The following is an 18,512-nucleotide window of genomic DNA, read 5'->3' as shown; positions in this document are numbered from 1 at the left end:
AGGCAGAGGCTGAGACTGGTGGGAGGCTGGAGGGAGGCAGAGGCTGGGACTTGGGAGGCTGGAGGGAGGCAGAGGCTGAGACTGGGGGGAGGCTGGAGGGAGGCAGAGGCTGAGACTGGGGGAGGCTGGAGGGAGGCTGAGGCGGGGACTGGGGCAGGCTGAGGCTGGAGGGAGGCTGAGGCTGAGACTGGGGGAGAGAGGCTGATGCTGAGGGAAGATAGAGGCTGATGCATGGGGAGGCTGGGGGAGAGGCTGATGCTGGGGGAGAGAGGGGCTCATGCTAGAGACAGAGGACAAGGGTTGAGGGATAGTGCAATGACAAAATCGATTGGGTGGGGGGAGTGTAAGGACTCAGAATAAGGGGGGCAGCATTGGGAGCTCATTATGGAGAAGGGACAGCATGTGCGGGATCAGTATGGAGTGGAGCAATGTAGGGGAGTCAATATCAAGAGTGGAGTAGTGTGTGTGTGTGTGTGTGTGTAGGGGGGTGTCTCAGCATAAACGTTAGTGTGGTGGTCTTAGTATGATGAATGGGGCAGCATGGAGGTGTCATTATGGAAAAGAGGAAGGCAGCATTAGGAGCTCATGGAGAGGGGCAGCATGCATGGGACACTGTGAGGAGGGGGCAGCATGCATGGTACATTGTGAGAAGGGGGCAGCATGCATGGAACACTGTGAGGAGGGGGCAGCATGCATGGGACACTGTGAGGAGGGGGCAGCATGCATGGGACACTGTGAGGAGGGGGCAGCATGCATGGGACACTGTGAGGAGGGGGCAGCATGCATGGTACATTGTGAGAAGGGGGCAGCATGCATGGAACACTGTGAGGAGGGGGAAGCATGCATGGGACACTGTGAGGAGGGGGCAGCATGCATGGGACACTGTGAGGAGGGGGCAGCATGCATGGGACACTGTGAGGAGGGGGCAGCATGCATGTGACACTGTGTGAGGAGGGGGAAGCATGCATGGGACACTGTCCTCACATCATGCTGCTCCCTCCTAACAATGTACAGATCATATTTCATAATCCTGGAAGGTGTGGTGGGTATATAGTAGTTTATAAGTTAGGATAGTGTGGTGTTAGTTTATTAGGGGCAGTGTGACAGTCACAGTATATAAGTGGGGACGGTGTGGTGGGAATATTTTATACTCATGCTATGTTTTGATGTGCCTGTAGTGATCCCCATTGGGGGGGGGGGGGGTTAGTGCCCTTCATTTCTGATTGATACTTTTTAAAGTGTTTTACAGAGTAGATCTGCCTTAAACAGATGTCGTGTGCGAAAACTAAGTTTTACGTTGTCAATAAGGGGCGCGACCACTTAAAGTGCCTAGGGCAGCATGAAGGCAAAATACAGCCCTGGCGAAGGGCATGGAAGACTCAGCAGATGAGGGAGACCTTGATCACATTTCTGTTGTGCGAGGTTGGGGGCAGAGGGCAGCGGAAGGAAGCATGATTCTCACCTCGCCGCCACCAACACAGCAAGTACTTCGTCCTCCTGGATGCGCAAGACACATAAGCGCCTTCTTGCTGCACTACCTACAACATGACCCTCTTTTGCGATCGTTTAAGATCGCTCTTAAGTGTTACACGCTGCGATCTCGTTAATGACGCTGGATGTGCGTCACAAACAACGTGACCCCGACGATAATTCATTAAAGCCCGCTTTAAATAAATTGCCAATTTATTTGCATGTGTTGGAGTTTTTTCCCCCTTCTGTGCCTTCTATTATCGATTCCTTTACCTTGCTTTAATATTGGTAAATACTTATAAAAATATTCTTTATTTTATTACATCTTCTGTGAGTGGTTGTAAAATTTATTTGAGCTTCAGTATTTTTTTTTGTTTAGGTGTTAACAATTCTTTCCAATTTTTTATTTTGATCTTACTTTTGGCACTAGTGATTATTTCTTTGCGATTGCCTCTTTGGGTCAATCTTTGGCATATTTGGTTCTATTTGCCAGTCTAATCCATCCAATTTCTCCTTACTTTGATAATATCACCTATTGGAAAACATATTTTTATGTGATTTTTTTTTTTTAACGGCATGATGCTGCATATATCAACTTATTACCAGATATAGGATTTCTGTATTTGGTGGCGTCATTGATACCAGTATCTGAATTGGATGTAATATTCAAATTCTCAGTATGACTATTTAAACATTTCATCTCTATTGTGAAATTCAGCTTACACTTGTTTGTATTAAAGTATTTTATTAGATCTGGTACAGCCACCACACATTCATTAGACTAGCTCTTGTCATGTAGGAAAATCTATACTAATGATATGACAATCTAACATGACCTCTACTGTGACCTATATATCTTTGGAGTGTGGGATAAAACCTAAAGCTGGTGTCACACTAAACGACAGCGACAACGACGTCGCTGTTACGTCACCATTTTCGGTGACGTAACAGCGACCTTGTAAGTCGCTGTTATGATCGCTGCTTAGCTGTCAAACACAGCAGAAGCAGCGATCATAAGGTCGCTGTGCTACATGTTCAGAGAGCAGGGAGCCGCGCTTAGCGCTGGCTCTTTGCTCTCCTGCAGCACACATCGGGTTAATTAACCCGATGTGTGCTGCAGCTACATGTCACAGTTCAGAGAGCAGGGAGCCGCGCTTAGCGCTGGCTCCTTGCTCTCCTGCAGCACACATCGGGTTAATTAACCCGATGTGTGCTGCAGCTACATGTCACAGTGCAGAGAGCAAGGAGCCGCGCACACTGCTTACGCTGGCTCCTTGCTCTCCTTGCTACAGTATACATCGGGTTAATTACCCGATGCGTACTGCAGCCACATGTCACAGTGCAGGAGCCGGCACTGGCAGCAAGAGCGGAGGCTGGTAACCAGCGTAAACATCGGGTAACCAGGGAAAGGTCTTCCCTTGGTTACCCGATGTTTACGCTGGTTACAGCTTACCGCAGCTGCCAGTGCCGGCTCCTGATCGCTTCATTTCGTCGCTCTCTCGCTGTCACACACAGCGATGTGTGTGTCACAGCGGGAGAGTGACGACCAAAAAATGAAGCTGGACATTCAGCAACGACCGGCGACCTCACAGCAGGGGCCAGGTCGTTGCTGGATGTCACACACAGCGACAGCGACGGGACGTCGCTGCAACGTCACAGAAAATGGTGACGTAGCAGCGACGTCGTTGTCGTCGTCGTTATGTGTGACACCAGCTTAAGTACCCAGAGAAAACTCACACAAACACAGGGAGATCATACAAACACCTTGCAGAGGTTGCCAAGTTTGGGGATAGCTTAAAACCCATAGATGTTCTGGGGTTTGTATTTGTTTTTTTTTGTTTTTTTTTTGCAAATAAAATGACTAATCAAATGGGTAAAGTTATTCTGCAGTTTTTATGATTTTTTTGTTTTAGTTCTAAGGACAAGTTTTATACGTATTTACACAACATAAATGTGGTTTTTAAAGATTAACATAAAATAGAGTTTTTGACAGACTTTAATCCTGAATCATGGAACCTTTGGTATGGTCATTTCCCTAATTTGCAAGCAGCTCAGACTTATAAGTGCTAATGTTTCTTCACATAGCACGCATACAAAAAAAAAAATCGAGGTGTTTTGAAAAATTTTATTTGGTTTTTCATTACCAAGTTTGTTAACATATCTATTGATCCTGTGACAAACATAAGTCCATGACTTTTGCTTCTTGTCTTATGCGATGTTCTGCTCTAATCTCATCAGGTGTCTTTATTCTCCTTTTCACACCGCAGAGTCTGACACGACACATGGTGCTATTCAGTTACTCTGTCAGAGCTCGGCGTCGACCAGTTTTGTGCTCACTGGTGATCGGTCTAGCAGGAGTTAATTTCTGCTGATTTGTTAATTGTTCCTGGGGTCACAGGTTACTGAAGACCTATCACAGCCGCCTCTGCCCTTTTTAAGGTGGTGGAACCTGGTTCTTCATTTCAAATATAGCTCTAGCTTTGCTTCAGCAATACTGGTCTTTGTGCATGGTGTTCCAGTTGTTGGTGAATTGTTGTATGCTATGTGATGTGCGGTGGAAATATCTTTGTTTGTTTGTTTTCCTCCCTGTACTTTATTTCTCCCTGAGCACATATTGTCTTTACCCCTGTGTCTGCTTGCAGTGAGTTTGAATCTTGGTATTCCCCTGTCAGATTTTGTAAGATTTATTACCCATGTCTCAGCCCTCCCGGGGGTGGGGGCAAAGGGGTGTTAGACCAGGGCTACTCAGTACTCAGTGCTATGCTGGCGGTCCAGACCTCGCTGCCTTCTGGCATACCTCTGGAATAAGGAACAACGTAGGGGTCCCTAGTCTGAGAGCCAGTCTACAGTTAAAACCATAAGTTTACATACACTATCTAAAAAGACACACATGCATGTTTTTCTCACTATCTGACATGAAATCAGAATAAACCTGTCCTATTTTAAATCAATTAGGAACGAAAATGATTTCTATTTGCCAAATGCAGAAAAATAAGAGCGAGTGAATGAGGCATTTTTATTACTTTCTGCAAAGTCAAAAGTTTACATACACGAAGAGTACTATGCCTTTAAACAAAAAGGGACAGTCCATATGATGATGTCTTGTCTTTGGAAACTTCTGAAAGGTTTAATGGCAGCATTGGAGTTAGAGACACACCTGTGGATATATTTTAATGCACATCTGAAACACACTGCTTCTTTTTGTGGCATCATGGGAAAGTCAAAAGAAAGCAACCAAAATCTCAGGAAGAGAATTGTGGATTTGCTGATGTCTAGTTCATCCTTGGGTGTAATTTCCAGAAGGTGCCTCATTCATATTTGCAAACAATTATACGCAAGTCCAACCACGATGGGAATTCATAGCCATCATACCGCACAGGAACGAGATGGGTTCTGTCTACCAGAGATGAATGTGCTTTGGTCAGTCATATGCATATTAACCCAAGAACAAAAACAAAAGACCTTGTAAAGATGTTGAAACGAGTCTGTATCAACCTGGGCTGAAAGGCCACTCTGCCAAAAAGAAGCCATGACGCATCTATCAGGGATAAACGGGTCTCCAATGTTGAACACCCTCTTAAGATCTATACTTAAAATAACGACATAACAACTTAATTGCACGAATGGCCACAGCTTTTATTTAAACAGTATACATGTATCAAAACTTGTGCCTCAACATGCCACCCTTTCATTAAAAACATAACCGATACATATATACTTTTTTCAACCAAAACAACACCGATAGATCCGTCCAAGAGGCCAACAATCATTCTTATTCCCTGGCCGTAACCTACAACCAGCCCAAAGGACCACCTCAGCCGTGACCAAGCAACCCGAGGTGTGAGGGAATAACGTTCTATCGTTAATTACCCCTCCCCAGAACCTGCAGGACCTACGCCCACAAGTTCCCAATCCTGTCCAAAGCCACTACCCCTGAGTGACTAAATACCACCAACCGACTATCGGTACTTCCAGCCTCTAGGAACGGACATATCCCCCGCCACAGACTGGCCACGTGACCATTTATGTGGCCCGGGCCCTCCACACACCCATGGCCTGCTCCAAACCATCCCTCAAACCAAGCATCCACAAATCCAACCCAATATCCGTGAGATAGACCCCATCTCGCCTCAAATACTGACCCGTTGACTCCTCCAACTCTCTATGCCGCACCACCAATCCCCCATTCCACGCCATGAACCTGCCAATCGCCCAATTCAATTTGATCCATGACCTGTTAATCTGATCAACCGACCTCGCAAAACGCCAATTCGTTTGAGCTATAATGTCCGACCAAACAATCACAATACCTGGGAACCCTCTCCACAAGTGCAACAAATCCAACTTAATGTCTCTCTTCAATTCTCTAGCTGCTCTCACTCCCAAATCATTCCCACCCACATGCAGAATCAAAACATCGGGATCTTGGTCAATCCTGCTATAATAAGCCACCTCAGGACGTACTCTCCCCCAAGTCATTCCCCGAATCCCGATCCATTTGACGTGCGCATCCGTCCTCTCCACTCCAAGCTGCCGACCGTCCCGACGTACATCTGCCCGCAACCCTCCCCAATATACAAAGGAGTGACCGAGAATCCAAACGAGACACGCACCTATAAAATATAAACTCCATGAACAACTGTACCAAGAAAAATTGCACTTCTGAACCATAAGTCAAACATGTTAACCCTCGCACTCCCAACTCGAACCCCGCTCAATGCCCATCACACCTTACCAAGTGCGGTCTTATGTACAGGCGAAACCTGGAAGACTCCCATCTTCCAATATGCCGAATCCAATCCTCGCTCAACCCCCACCTAGCAGCTTCAGTTGCTGCCCCAATCCGAAAGGAGTGTGACCCATAATCACTTGGCTCCTCTCCCACCCGTGCCAAAGCAGTCTTTTAAAACTGCAATAAACTGAAATTTTGATAGGGCAGATCCATCCTCATGCCTCAGGAAAACACCGGGGTAACTTCCTCGCACCCTCAAAAACTCTGTCACTTGCACAACCAGGCATAATTGGTGTCCTGGAGAGCCCAAACAATACCACCAGGCGTCCACGGCCCATCTGATCGGTTTTGGAAAAACGTAGCCGACATTCCACCTGATCCACCCCAAGCACTACGTCCCCCAAAAACAGACCACCCACCACCTGCCTCACAGGACTAACCAATTCGCCAATGCAAAAGGCCCCAAAAAACTCTAACACAAACGCTACCGTAAACAATGCCCGTTCATAATGGGATGAACATACCTCCCCCAAACACCCCCACCAAACGTGCCAACAATGGAAAAGAGAGAGGCCGCCTTGTGTCTCGTGACCGCGCCCCTTTTCTAAAACTCTTCATAGCCTGCCGCACCAAGAAATCCATGTTAGCATCCATTGCATTTTAAATAAAAAAGCTAACGCCGCCAGCTTGTATCCCATCACCGATACAGACCGACCCGCCGAAAAATCATCACTAATCACCGCTAAAACCCCCAACACTCGACCATTTTAACCAGGTTCCATGAAGTCCGCCCTTTCCAACTCCTCCCATTCATTCCACACTGACTGGTATCAGCACCAAGTAGCCTCAGCCACCGATCTCCTAATACCCTCAAACGCTACACCGACGCCAGATCCCATAGCCATCCTGGGCATAGTTCTCCATCCTCGTCCGCTCCCGGCACCAGCCTCCTGAACCTGTGAAACTGAAACCGAGAGAGTGCATCAGCCATGCTCATTTTGAACCCCAGGCACATGCCTAGCCACAACACAAATGTTTAGCGCCAAACAATGCAACACCAGATGCCTCAAGTACCCCACCACTGGGGTTGATTTTGCTGACAGCAAATTGATTGAATGGACCACCACCATGTTGTCACAATGCATGCAAACTTTTTTGCCAGAGAATTCAGAGCCCCACAACTCCAGTGCCACTATAATGGGAAACAGTTCGAGCAACGCCAAATTTTTTACCAACCCTTTCCCCATCCAAAGACGTGGCCACTTTCCCACACACCAGTGATTCTGAAAGATTGCTCCAAAACCCGTCGCACCTGCCGCATCCGTAAACCGCTCCAGCTGGCTATTCGACAATGCTTTGCTCATTCACAATGTCCTCCCATTGTACTGGTCCAAAAAGGCATCCCAAACGAACAAATTCCCTTTCATCACCTTCGTCACTCTGACAAAGTGATTCGGCGCTGTCACCCCCGCGGTTGCGCTCACCAGTCTCCTATTAAATATTCGCCCCATTGGCATAATGCGACAAGCGAAATTCAATTTACCTAGAACTGACTGCAATTCCTGCAATCTCACCTTTTTGGCCTGATACAATGACCGCACCGACGCCTTTAAATCAATCAGCTTCCCTTCAGGCAATCGGCATTCCATTGCCATCGTATCAATCTCAATGCCTAAAAAACATTAAAGCCGTCACCGGCCCTTCCATTTTTTTCTTTTGCCAAAGGAATACCCAAACTCTGCGCTATCCGCTCTAAAGTAAACAACAACAACGAACAAACCGACGAACCCGCCGGCCCAACACAAAGGAAGCCATCCAGATAATAGATCACCGAATGAACCCCTGCCACGTGCCGGACTACCCATTCCACAAAAGAACTAAATGCTTCAAAATAAGCACAAGAAATAGAACAGCCCATGGGCAGGCAACGATCCACATAGTATTCTCCATCCCACATGCACCCTAATAGATGAAGACTATCTGGATGCACCGGAAGTAAGCGAAAAGCTGCTTCCACGTCCGCCTTTTCCATCAGGGCCCCCTGCCGTCCGCACCAACTCCAAAGCCCTATCAAACGACACATAACAGACCGCTGACAGCTCAGGTGATATTCCATCATTCACCGACAACCCCGTCGGGTAAGATAAATGATTTATGAGCCGAAATTTGTTTGGCTTTTCTTTGGGTACCACCCCCAATGGCGAAATCCTAAGATTGGAAAATGGCGGATCATGAAACGGACCCGCCATCCTACATAACTCCACCTCATTGATTAGCTTTTCCCTCACCACCTCTGGGTGTTCCTTTGCGGACCTCAAGTTACCCTGGCGAAACACTACTGCCCCAGATTCAAACGGAATCATAAAACCTTCAGTAAAACCTTTTGTCAACAACTCAGCCGCCCGAACATACGGATACCTATTTAAATAGGGAAGCATCGCTTCTACCTTCACCGGCATCCTCCCTTTTTCCAGACCCCTCCCCCGACTTTTTTTTGCCTTTTTTGAAACACCTGGCCATAGAGTGGGAACCTCTACAACCGGAACACTCATGTTTGAACCGACACAATGCCCCAAATTTACACTGCCCCTCATTGAATTGCCAACATTCTCCCTTCCTCTGACCAGCCGGTAACCCGCGCTCGTACCCGGGCTCCCGGCACCCCCTCGAAAGGGCTGAGTCTGAGTCGTCATTAACCGCATCCACAAGGAAATATCCTTGTGGTCCCATCGAATGCCGGCCCGCAGAGCCTTCCATTGCCGGAACTGCTTGTCATATCTCAGCCACCCTAGACCTCCGTACACTCTGTACGCCTCCCCTATCGAATACATATAACCGAAAAGGGCGGAACAATGCTCCGGCTCCTTTCCCCCAATAACACTGGCTAGGATTGCAAAGGCCTGCAGCCAGTTAGTAAATGTTCTCGGAATCAACCGATACCTCCTCTTTTCCTCATCCTCCTTCTTTTTTGAATCGCTTGGCTTTACCTTGTCAAAGTTAAACTTCTTCAGGGGAAGCAGGGAAAAAAATTCCACATACTCCCCCTTCCAGATCTTCTCTCTCACCTTCTTTTTTAAATGCACCCCCAACAGACTCTCGAAGCACACATATAACTCGCTCCGTGCCCTATCATCCAACCGAACTACCTCGTCCTCCTTTTCTTTTTCCTTTTCCGCATCCTTTCCCACATCAGACCCAGCCGCAACTCCGGCCACCTGCCCCACATCAACCGCCACCGCAGCTCCTAAAAGCTCTACCTCCTGTGCCGACACCACCGGTATCACACACCCTCGGGGGGCCCCCCAAAGCCCCCGCCGGAGACCCGGGCCTGCTCACCCCTAACCGCTCGGCCGCCAACCCCTTCAGCACCCCTAACAACTGACCCCAAAACTCCGACCCTGGTAACCCCAACTGTTCAAGCGCACCCGAACCCTGCGTACCATCACCCGCGGAGGACCCCCCCCCCCCCGCCCCCACTACCCACAACATTAAACTAAACATACTCGTCGTTCTCTCACCGGGCTGCCTCTGAACCGGATCCGGAACAGCCGTAGATCATCCCTCTGCCGCTCCATTCGTCCTGCCGCCTCCTCTCGTCCATCCTCGTCACCAGAGTCTGAAGTGCTGCCGAGGTCCTCGGGGGACCAGCAAGGGGACAGCTTACACCTGGCGGCCATCAACCCCCCATGGTCACCGCACCCTGCTCCTCCGAACGTCTCCTGCTGGACCGCTTTCTTTTTTCTCGACGCGGCGTCCTGCCGCCATCCACCTTTGCTGACCCTGTGCCCGACTGCTACGCTGCAGCTCCCTTTGACGTCCTCACTGGTCTCCCTCCCTGCCAACTGCAGGAAGGCCGTTAAACTCCCGCTCTTTACTGAATCCTCCCCCCAGCCCGATCCTTGCTGGGGGGTTCGTCACCACCGCCCGCAATATACTGCCGTGCTGACTGCAGGACCCAGCCTCTAGTCCTCCCCGGCTGCCATCCTGCCGCTCATTTCCCGCACGTCTCGGGCGCCTACCCTGCTGCCTGCAGGGAGTCTCCGCCGCTGTCCCATTTTGCCGTGCTCCGCCCCCAGCCGGCACATCACCGGGGGCTGCCGCCCGACTGCTCCGTGGCCTCGCAGGCCGCAAACCATAAGTAGGCCTTGCCGAAGCTCCGCCCACCTCCGGCCCGCAGGATCTCTGACAAAGATTCCTCCCGGTGACCGGCGAAGCTCCAGCAGGTTACAGAGGGCTCCCCTGCCCTGGAGGATCCCCGAGGGGGCTCCTGGATCTCACGCTCCCCCCCCCCCCCCCCCCCACAACGGGGCAATAGTGCTCCGGTGGCCGCGACCGCCGAGCACGCAGCATAGGCCCAGGTGCAGCAGCTGCTCCCGCAACGCATCCACGCCTAGGACCTCTGAGGCCCCACGGACCAGTTCCAGCAGCGCCGCAAGGTCGGACATCCTGTCGTCGGCGATGCTGACCACACGAACTCGGCACCACCAAAGAGGAGGTGCCCTTTCTTACAGCCCCCTTTTTATACCCCGTTTTCCACCCCACTCCCTTCCATGCTCTCCTCCAATCCCCAGTGCTATTCCTACCACCAATCCCATAACCCCTTACACAGCCCTGCTAGCCAGCCAGCTTAACCCTTTCCTACCCTGAACGCTCCCGATCGTCATAGGGCTTATTCACCCCTATAGGGCTCATTGCCTATCTTTACTCCAAAAGAAACATAAGCTAGATTATTGTTTGCAAATGCACACAGGAATAAAGAACTTAATTTTTGGAGACATGTCCTGTGGTCAGATGAAACTAAAAATGAACTGTTTCGTCATAATGACCATCGTTAGGTATGGAGGAAAAAGGGCGAAGCTTTAAAGCCTAAGAACACTATCCCAACTGTGAAAAACGGGGGTGATAGCATCATGTTGTGGGATAGTTTTGCTTCAGGAAGAACTGGTGCTCTTCAAAAAATAAATAACATCATGACTAAATGAGGTTATTTGGCAATACTGAAGCAACTTCTCAAGACATCACCCAGAAACTTAAAGCTTGTTCGGAAATGGGTCTTACAAATGGACAATGACCTGACGCATACTGCTAAATTGGTTACAAAGTGGCTTAAAGATAGAAAACTCAATGTTTTGGAGTGGCCATCAGAAAGCCCTGATTTCAATCCTTTTGAAATTTGTGGGCAAAGCTGAAAATGCAGGTGCGAGCATGGCGACCTACAAACATGGCTCAGTTACACCTGTTCTGTCAGGAGGAATGGGCCCAAAGTCTTACCAACTATTGTGAGCTTGTGGAAGGATATCCAAAACGTTTGACTCAAGTCATACAGTTTAAAGGGGACCAACCGGCATGATTTTCATATATAATATAACTAAAGCCAGTGCCAGTATGGCACTATCTTGTTGATTCTATACATACCTTTTACTTGTGAAATCAGATATATACTTTTTAGTATATATAGTATATTATACTTTATAATTTTGTGACATGCACTGTTATTTGAAGATAGGTGCAATGGAGTATCTCATAGGTGGGTTGAGCTTTGCTAGTTATTCCCTCCCTGTCTGCCTGCCTGTCCTCCATACTCAGAAAGTAATAAAAATGCCTTGAACCATTCTCTCTCTTTGTTTTGCAGTTTGGCAAATTATAAACAATTTTGGTAATCCTAATTGACCTAAAACTGGAAAGGTTTATTCTGATTTCATGTCAGTGAGAAAAACATACATGTGTGTCTTTTTAGATAGTGTATGTGAACTTCTGGTTTCAACTGTAGGTGCCCCTACTCATAGTTACCATATCACACTCCGTGACATCAATGTTGAAGAGTGTATGAACACCAAAGTAGAATAACCATTGAAATTTACTCCTCAAAAAACATTGTGTGAGCCCAACTTTATTTTACTTTTAATTTTTCATCTATTAGTTTTATACAGTGCATAGAAGTATGTGTATATTTATGTTGACCTTTTCTTGTTTCTTTTATGAAAATTCAGCCTGTAAAGAAGAGAGGATGGCCAAAAGGAAAGAAGAGAAAAAAAGTCTTGCCCAATGGACCAAAAGCCCCTGTTACTGGTTACGTGCGTTTTCTGAATGAACGCAGAGAACAGATTCGAACACAGCATCCTGACTTGCCCTTCCCAGAAATAACAAAGATGCTTGGAGCTGAGTGGAGTACGCTGCCTACTCATGAGAAACAGGTTCTAAAAATCTCTGATTTTGTTTAATGCTGGGCAATTTTCAATGTTAAGCCCTTTTTTTCCTCCCCTTTCAATAGTCATACTTTTTTTTTTTTTTTTTTTTTTTTTTAAAACAATATAGCTTTATGAGAGCTTGTTTTTTTTGTGGGACAAGTTGTAATTTTGAATATCATCCATTTTATTATTCATGTAGTTGAAAATTGGAGGGAAAAAAAATCCAAGAATGATGAAACAGGGAAAAAACAAACGCAATTCTTCAACTTTTTGGGGTTTGTTTTTTTAGGTTATTCATTATACTTGTTTATTTTAAGGGGTGTTATCAAGTTTTTAAACTTGTGTTAGTATGAAATAAAGCAAGCTTGTAATTGACTTGCTTTTTTTATCTGCTGTCATTCTCCTTATGAAAAATGATCCTTTTTTATAGTTTACAGCTCATTTTCATGGAGCCCAGCGTCTAGTGCACATTAGTTGCATTCCTTGGGAGGAGTTGGCTCTCGTCAGCCCATTGATTTCTATAGAACAGTTAGATGCTCACCTCCCTGCCCTACCTCTTTTCCCTCTTATCTTTTGAAGAGAGTTGCAGTTATAAATGCTTTAACCCTCAACTGGTGAGGTGGGGTTTGCCACACCCCAGGGAAATTTTGTACAGCAGGCATTCATTGGAAAATGCTGGTATGAATCATCAATGTATTATATTTTCTGATACTTGTGGGTGTCAAAAATTTGTTATCCTTATTTGTAATCAATCACCAATAAAAAAAACAATTAGGGCAAACGTTATCTTTGCATTTCTTGTAAAAATTAGAGATTTCTAAACAGTGGGGTATAGGAAGCCCCACATCACCAGTTGTGTGTCAAAAATCCCACCTCACCAGTTGAGGGTTAATGCTATCCACTAATGAGGAGTTTAAAGTATAAAACATAACTTTTAATATTATGCATTAAGAAATTACACACCAATTGTGCCTTAGTGATTTAAAGTGCTTGTGAATCTGTACAGTAAAAAGAATGGACAACTCCATTTACATCTGTCTGCCATCAATTGATAGGTGTATTGGATGATCTATCACTGATATCGCTAATAATGGGGGTATAAACACTGATTGGGGCCCTCCACTTGGCCATAAATAGGCATTATTGCGGGAGCCACAATCAGTGGGTGGTATATATACTCCGTAGTTGATGTCCACAGTGGATGGGATGTGAATGGGGTTGTCAATATTTTTTACTGCACAGATTTATGAGCAGTTGAAATCACTAAAGCACTTTTAGTGCATAATTTCTTAATGCATAATATTAAAAAGTTATATTTTATTTTTCAAACACCTTATTTGTTGCTAGTATTAAGTATATTTCATGAGGTTCTGGAGCAATTCAATTCCGTTTTTCTGCTATATTTTTTTTTTTTTTTTTTTTTTTAGCAGTTCTAAATCACTAGCAGGGCAGCTTCCATAGCAGGTCTCCTAGTCACCAGACCTGTGTGTTTGTATAAAATACCACTGTTTCTGTGGAAATACAGTGAACAACAGTGTAGAATTCCAAAACCACTCATACCTAATTGTGTTATTGCAGAACTTGTGCTGAGCTTCTATAGTTCTACTAATGCTACTAGTCACTAAAGCTGTTACTCAAGGAGGCAAGCCTGCCATTCTACAGTAGAAACCAGGGTATAAGGAAACTGGAATGAGATTGAAGTGAGGGGCGAAATAAGTTGCCAGGGCTCCGGGCTGTTTAGAAGGCGTGGGCCCCCCTAGTCTGCAATGTATCAATGTGACATGATCGCCTTTTATAGATCATGTGATAAGTCTCGTGATTATCACATAGGTCCTCTGGTGCATATCTGTAGATGCAAAATGAGAGGAACAGCGGTGCGCCAAACAATTTTTTTTTTTTCCCTTTGTACAGCGGTATGCATAATATACCATTATACATAATAGAATTATTTGTCTGTGGAAGAGAAAGCGCACATAGGGTCTTACCAGGTATGGGATTTCATAAATAAGGTGCCAAAGACACACTCACCTGTTGAAGTTGTGTCAGGCACAACTCCTTAAATGCACATATATCAAATGATGGTCAGCAGCAGCCCGAAAAGAGGGATAAAAAAATATGAGTAAAAGAAATCCAGGTTTAATGCTGCACTAGAAACTACATGAATCCAAAAGTATGATGAATCCTTTTTCTTTACTGCTGCAGGTGAACGCGTTTCAAAGACATATCCGTCTTCTTCATCAGGACAAAAAGCAGAAAATATTGTTCCATTGCTTTTGTCCTGATGAAGAAGATGGATATGTCTTTGAAATGCGTTGACCTGCACCAATAAAGAAAAAGGAATTCATCATATACTTTAGGATACATGTGGTTTCTAGCGCAGCATTAAACCCGGATCGCTTATACCCATATTTTATTATACATAATAGAGCAGGGGTAGGAAATTTATTTTCTCAAGGGGCCACATGGGAGACTGTAGCTGCTTTGGAGGGCCGTACCAATAGGCTTACATTAATTCTGCTTAATATTAGTATTAACATATTGATTACAATTAATATTAACATAAAATAATCATAACCCTTAATATTCAGCAGAATGAAGTATGCGTACCTACCCTTATATACAGTATGAGTCCACACACAGCACCCGCTATATACCGTTTGAGCCCTCACATAGCCCCCTATATACAGTATGAGCCGCATATACAGCCTCCTTCATATACAGCATGAGTCCATACACAGCCCCTATATACACTGAGCCCTCACATAGCTCGATATATACAGTATGAGCCTCTACATAAACCCGTTATATAAAGTATGAGCCCTCACATAGCCCCTTATATACAGTTTAAGGGTATGTATGAGGGTAAAACTCCAAATAACCAATGTCAACTAATACTGATGATTACATAGTTTCTGAGAATCTTACTCCCCTAAATGTATAAACTCTGGAGGAAATAGAGTTTTCAGTGCAAACAAGGATATAATTTATTAAACTAGTATATAAAAAATGGTAACAAAATTACAGTGATACACAAGGTAAAATTAAACAAATGGGGCAGCGTGACTGCACATGAGGATAGTAGGAAAAATGTCTCAACCATCAAAAATGAATATACACATCATTGTACATCATATGTTACAAGTAAAGTGCCAATGTGCATAAATAGAGAAATGTAAACGGAGACAAATCCTAACATGAGTATAGCAGCTATATCAATATTCAAAATTGTATAGAGCAATATGCATAAGCATTAATACAAGCTGTTGCATCATGTAGGCTAAAGGTATATACTCATGCTAAGTAGCAATCAAAAGCCAGGCATGCATGCTACCAAATCGGAAAGCCAAAGCCTTAAGGACAAGACCCCAAAATACGTTTCACTTTTATTGTACACTTGCTTCATCAGGGGGAGCTATTAAACTCGACAGCATTGCTGGCAACACTTATACATCTATTTTGAAATGCATTACTACTAAGGAAGTAAATCTAAAAATTGAGACACTTATTGTATAAAAAAGGCCAGTTGTATGTGAGCCCAGAAGCCAGTGTCATGACGTATCTCTTTGTTTGGTCCCTCCTAGAGATGGGTAAGCACAAACTTGCTCGGTACTTGAGTCGGGCAGGTCAGACGCTCTGTAAGTGTTCACATGGAGTAACGAGTATAATTAAAGTCAATGATTGGCCATTTCGGCTCTCCGCCCACATACAGCCAGCCATAAACCTAGAATTTCCCAGTCCTAGTCTTGATATACTACATCCAAAAATGTTGTTACAACCCCAATGAGAGCCATTCAGAGACTGCGAGTGGCGTGCACTGGGGTGCCTGCACACATCATGTAGTGGAGCAAGCCTGTGCTTTTTGGTCATTGTTTCATGGTCGACACATCCGAGCACCCGCGATACTCGGTCGAGCACCGCAAGTACTCGAGCACTCCGATGCTCGATCAGTTACTGAAAAGTGGTGATATAGAAGGGTTAATAGTTTCTATATTTCTTCATTTTAAATATCTCATTGTTCCATTAGTATATCTGGTGTAAGTTCATAGTTATTGTGTAGCTTTCAGCATAAGAAATAAGCTCAAGGATTATTATTGTCTGCTAAATATTCTTCTTATCTCATATGCATGAATCTACATTTTTGTTAAAGGTCATATGATCAACTTGTAAATTTCCAGCTAGAAGCCCCTTTTTTTTTTTTTTTTTTTGCAATATCACATTGATCTGTAAATGGTATAAATAATCTATACCTTGGCTGAATAAACAGAAAACTGATCATGCTCACTTGAATGCAGGTCTTTTCTCCGAGCGCTCGATATTGACGTAGGCAAAGAGGCTTACGTCAACAGGACCTCACTGGTGATCCCATAAGCTGACTTCTGACAAAACAGAACAGCTACAACAGTGGCGATCACAATCTCTCATCTCTAGACTCTACCTAAATGCCTCTACGAAAGCGTACCAGCCTACAATTTTATGGGTAGGCAGGAACCTGCTATTGGAAAATTGAAAATCACTTTAAGACATCGTGTGGACATGACACTGAGCACGTGCACTCAACTCCTTTGGTAGACCATGTTCTGAGTGGAGCCTGTCTTGTTAAACCGCTGTATGGTCTTGGCCACTGTTCCGCAGCTAAGTTTCAGTGTTGGAAATCTTCTTATAGCTTAGGCCACTTTTATGTAGAGCAACAATTCTTTTTTTTTTCCCCCAGATCGTCCTAGATTTCTATGCTATGAGGTACCATGTTCAACTTTCGGTGACCAGTATGATAGTGTGTGAGCAATAACACCAAACATTACACACCTGCTCAACATTCATACATGAGACCTTGTGACACTCTTGAGTCACATGACACTGGGGAGGGAAAATACAGTGCCTTGCAAAAGTATTCGGCCCCCTTGAATTTTTCAACCTTTTCCCACATTTCAGGCTTCAAGCAAAGATAAAAATTTTAAATTTTATGGTGAAGAATCAACAACAAGTGGGAACAATTGTGAAGGTAAACGATATTTATTGCTTATTTTAAATTTTTGTAAAAAAAACAAACTGAAAATTGGAGCGTGCAATTATTATTATTAAATAATATTCGGCCCCTTTAAAATAGTCATATGAAAAAGTTTGGGCACCCCTATTAATGTTAACCTTTTTTCTTTATAACAATTTGGGTTTTTGCAACAGCTCTTTCAGTTTCATATATCTAATAACTGATGGACTGAGTAATATTTCTGGATGGAAATGAGGTTTATTGTACTAACAGTAAATGTGCAATCCGCATTTAAACAAAATTTGACCGGTGCAAAAGTATGGGCACCCTTATCAATTTCTTGATTTAAACACTCCTAACTACTTTTTACTGACTTACTAAAACACTATATTGGTTTTGTAACCTCATTGAGCTTTGAACTTCATAGGCAGGTGTATCCAATCATGAGAAAAGGTATTTAAGGTGGCCACTTGCAAGTTGTTCTCCTATTTGAATCTCCTATGAAGAGTGGCATCATGGGCTCCTCAAAACAACTCTCAAATGATCTGAAAACAAAGATTATTCAACATAGTTGTTCAGGGGAAGGATAGAAAAAGTTGTCTCAGAGATTTAAACTGTCGGTTTCCACTGTGAGGAACATAGTAAGGAAATGGAAGAACACAGGTACAGTTCTTGTTAAGCCCAGAAGTGGCAGGCCAAGAAAAATATCCGAAAGGCAGAGAAGAAGAATGGTGAGAACAGTCAAGGACAATCCACAGACCACCTCCAAAGACCTGCAGCATCATCTTGCTGCAGATGGTGTCAATGTGCATCGGTCAACAATAGAGCGCACGTTGCACAAGGAGAAGCTGTATGGGAGAGTGATGCGAAAGAAGCCGTTTCTGCAAGCACGCCACAAACAGAGTCGCCTGAGGTATGCAAAAGCACATTTGGAAAAGCCAGTTACATTTTGGAAGAAGGTCCTGTGGACTGATGAAACAAAGATTGAGTTGTTTGGTCATACAAAAAGGCGTTATGCATAGAGTCAAAAAAACACGGCATTCCAAGAAAAGCACTTGCTACCCACAGTAAAATTTGGTGGAGGTTCCATCATGCTTTGGGGCTGTGTGGCCAATGCCGACATCGGGAATCTTGTTAA

The 18,512-nt window shown here is 44.8% G+C and overlaps 1 protein-coding gene across 6 annotated transcripts in view; it reads left to right on the top strand.

The window, feature by feature from the left end:
- Nucleotides 1-18,512, top strand: part of HMG20B (high mobility group 20B) — an 866,046-nt gene that overhangs the window by 425,192 nt on the left and 422,342 nt on the right. For all 6 annotated transcript variants that reach the window (XM_075352624.1, XM_075352625.1, XM_075352628.1 and 3 more), the window contains one exon: nucleotides 12,193-12,396. In XM_075352624.1, the coding sequence (XP_075208739.1) occupies nucleotides 12,193-12,396 (204 nt within the window). The remainder of the gene's footprint in view (nucleotides 1-12,192; nucleotides 12,397-18,512) is intronic.

This window comes from Anomaloglossus baeobatrachus, chromosome 1 (genome assembly GCF_048569485.1).
Source record: "Anomaloglossus baeobatrachus isolate aAnoBae1 chromosome 1, aAnoBae1.hap1, whole genome shotgun sequence".
Taxonomy (NCBI): Eukaryota; Metazoa; Chordata; class Amphibia; order Anura; family Aromobatidae; genus Anomaloglossus; species Anomaloglossus baeobatrachus.
Note: the sequence above shows the minus strand (reverse complement) of the source record. Positions and strands in the feature narration are given on the sequence as shown.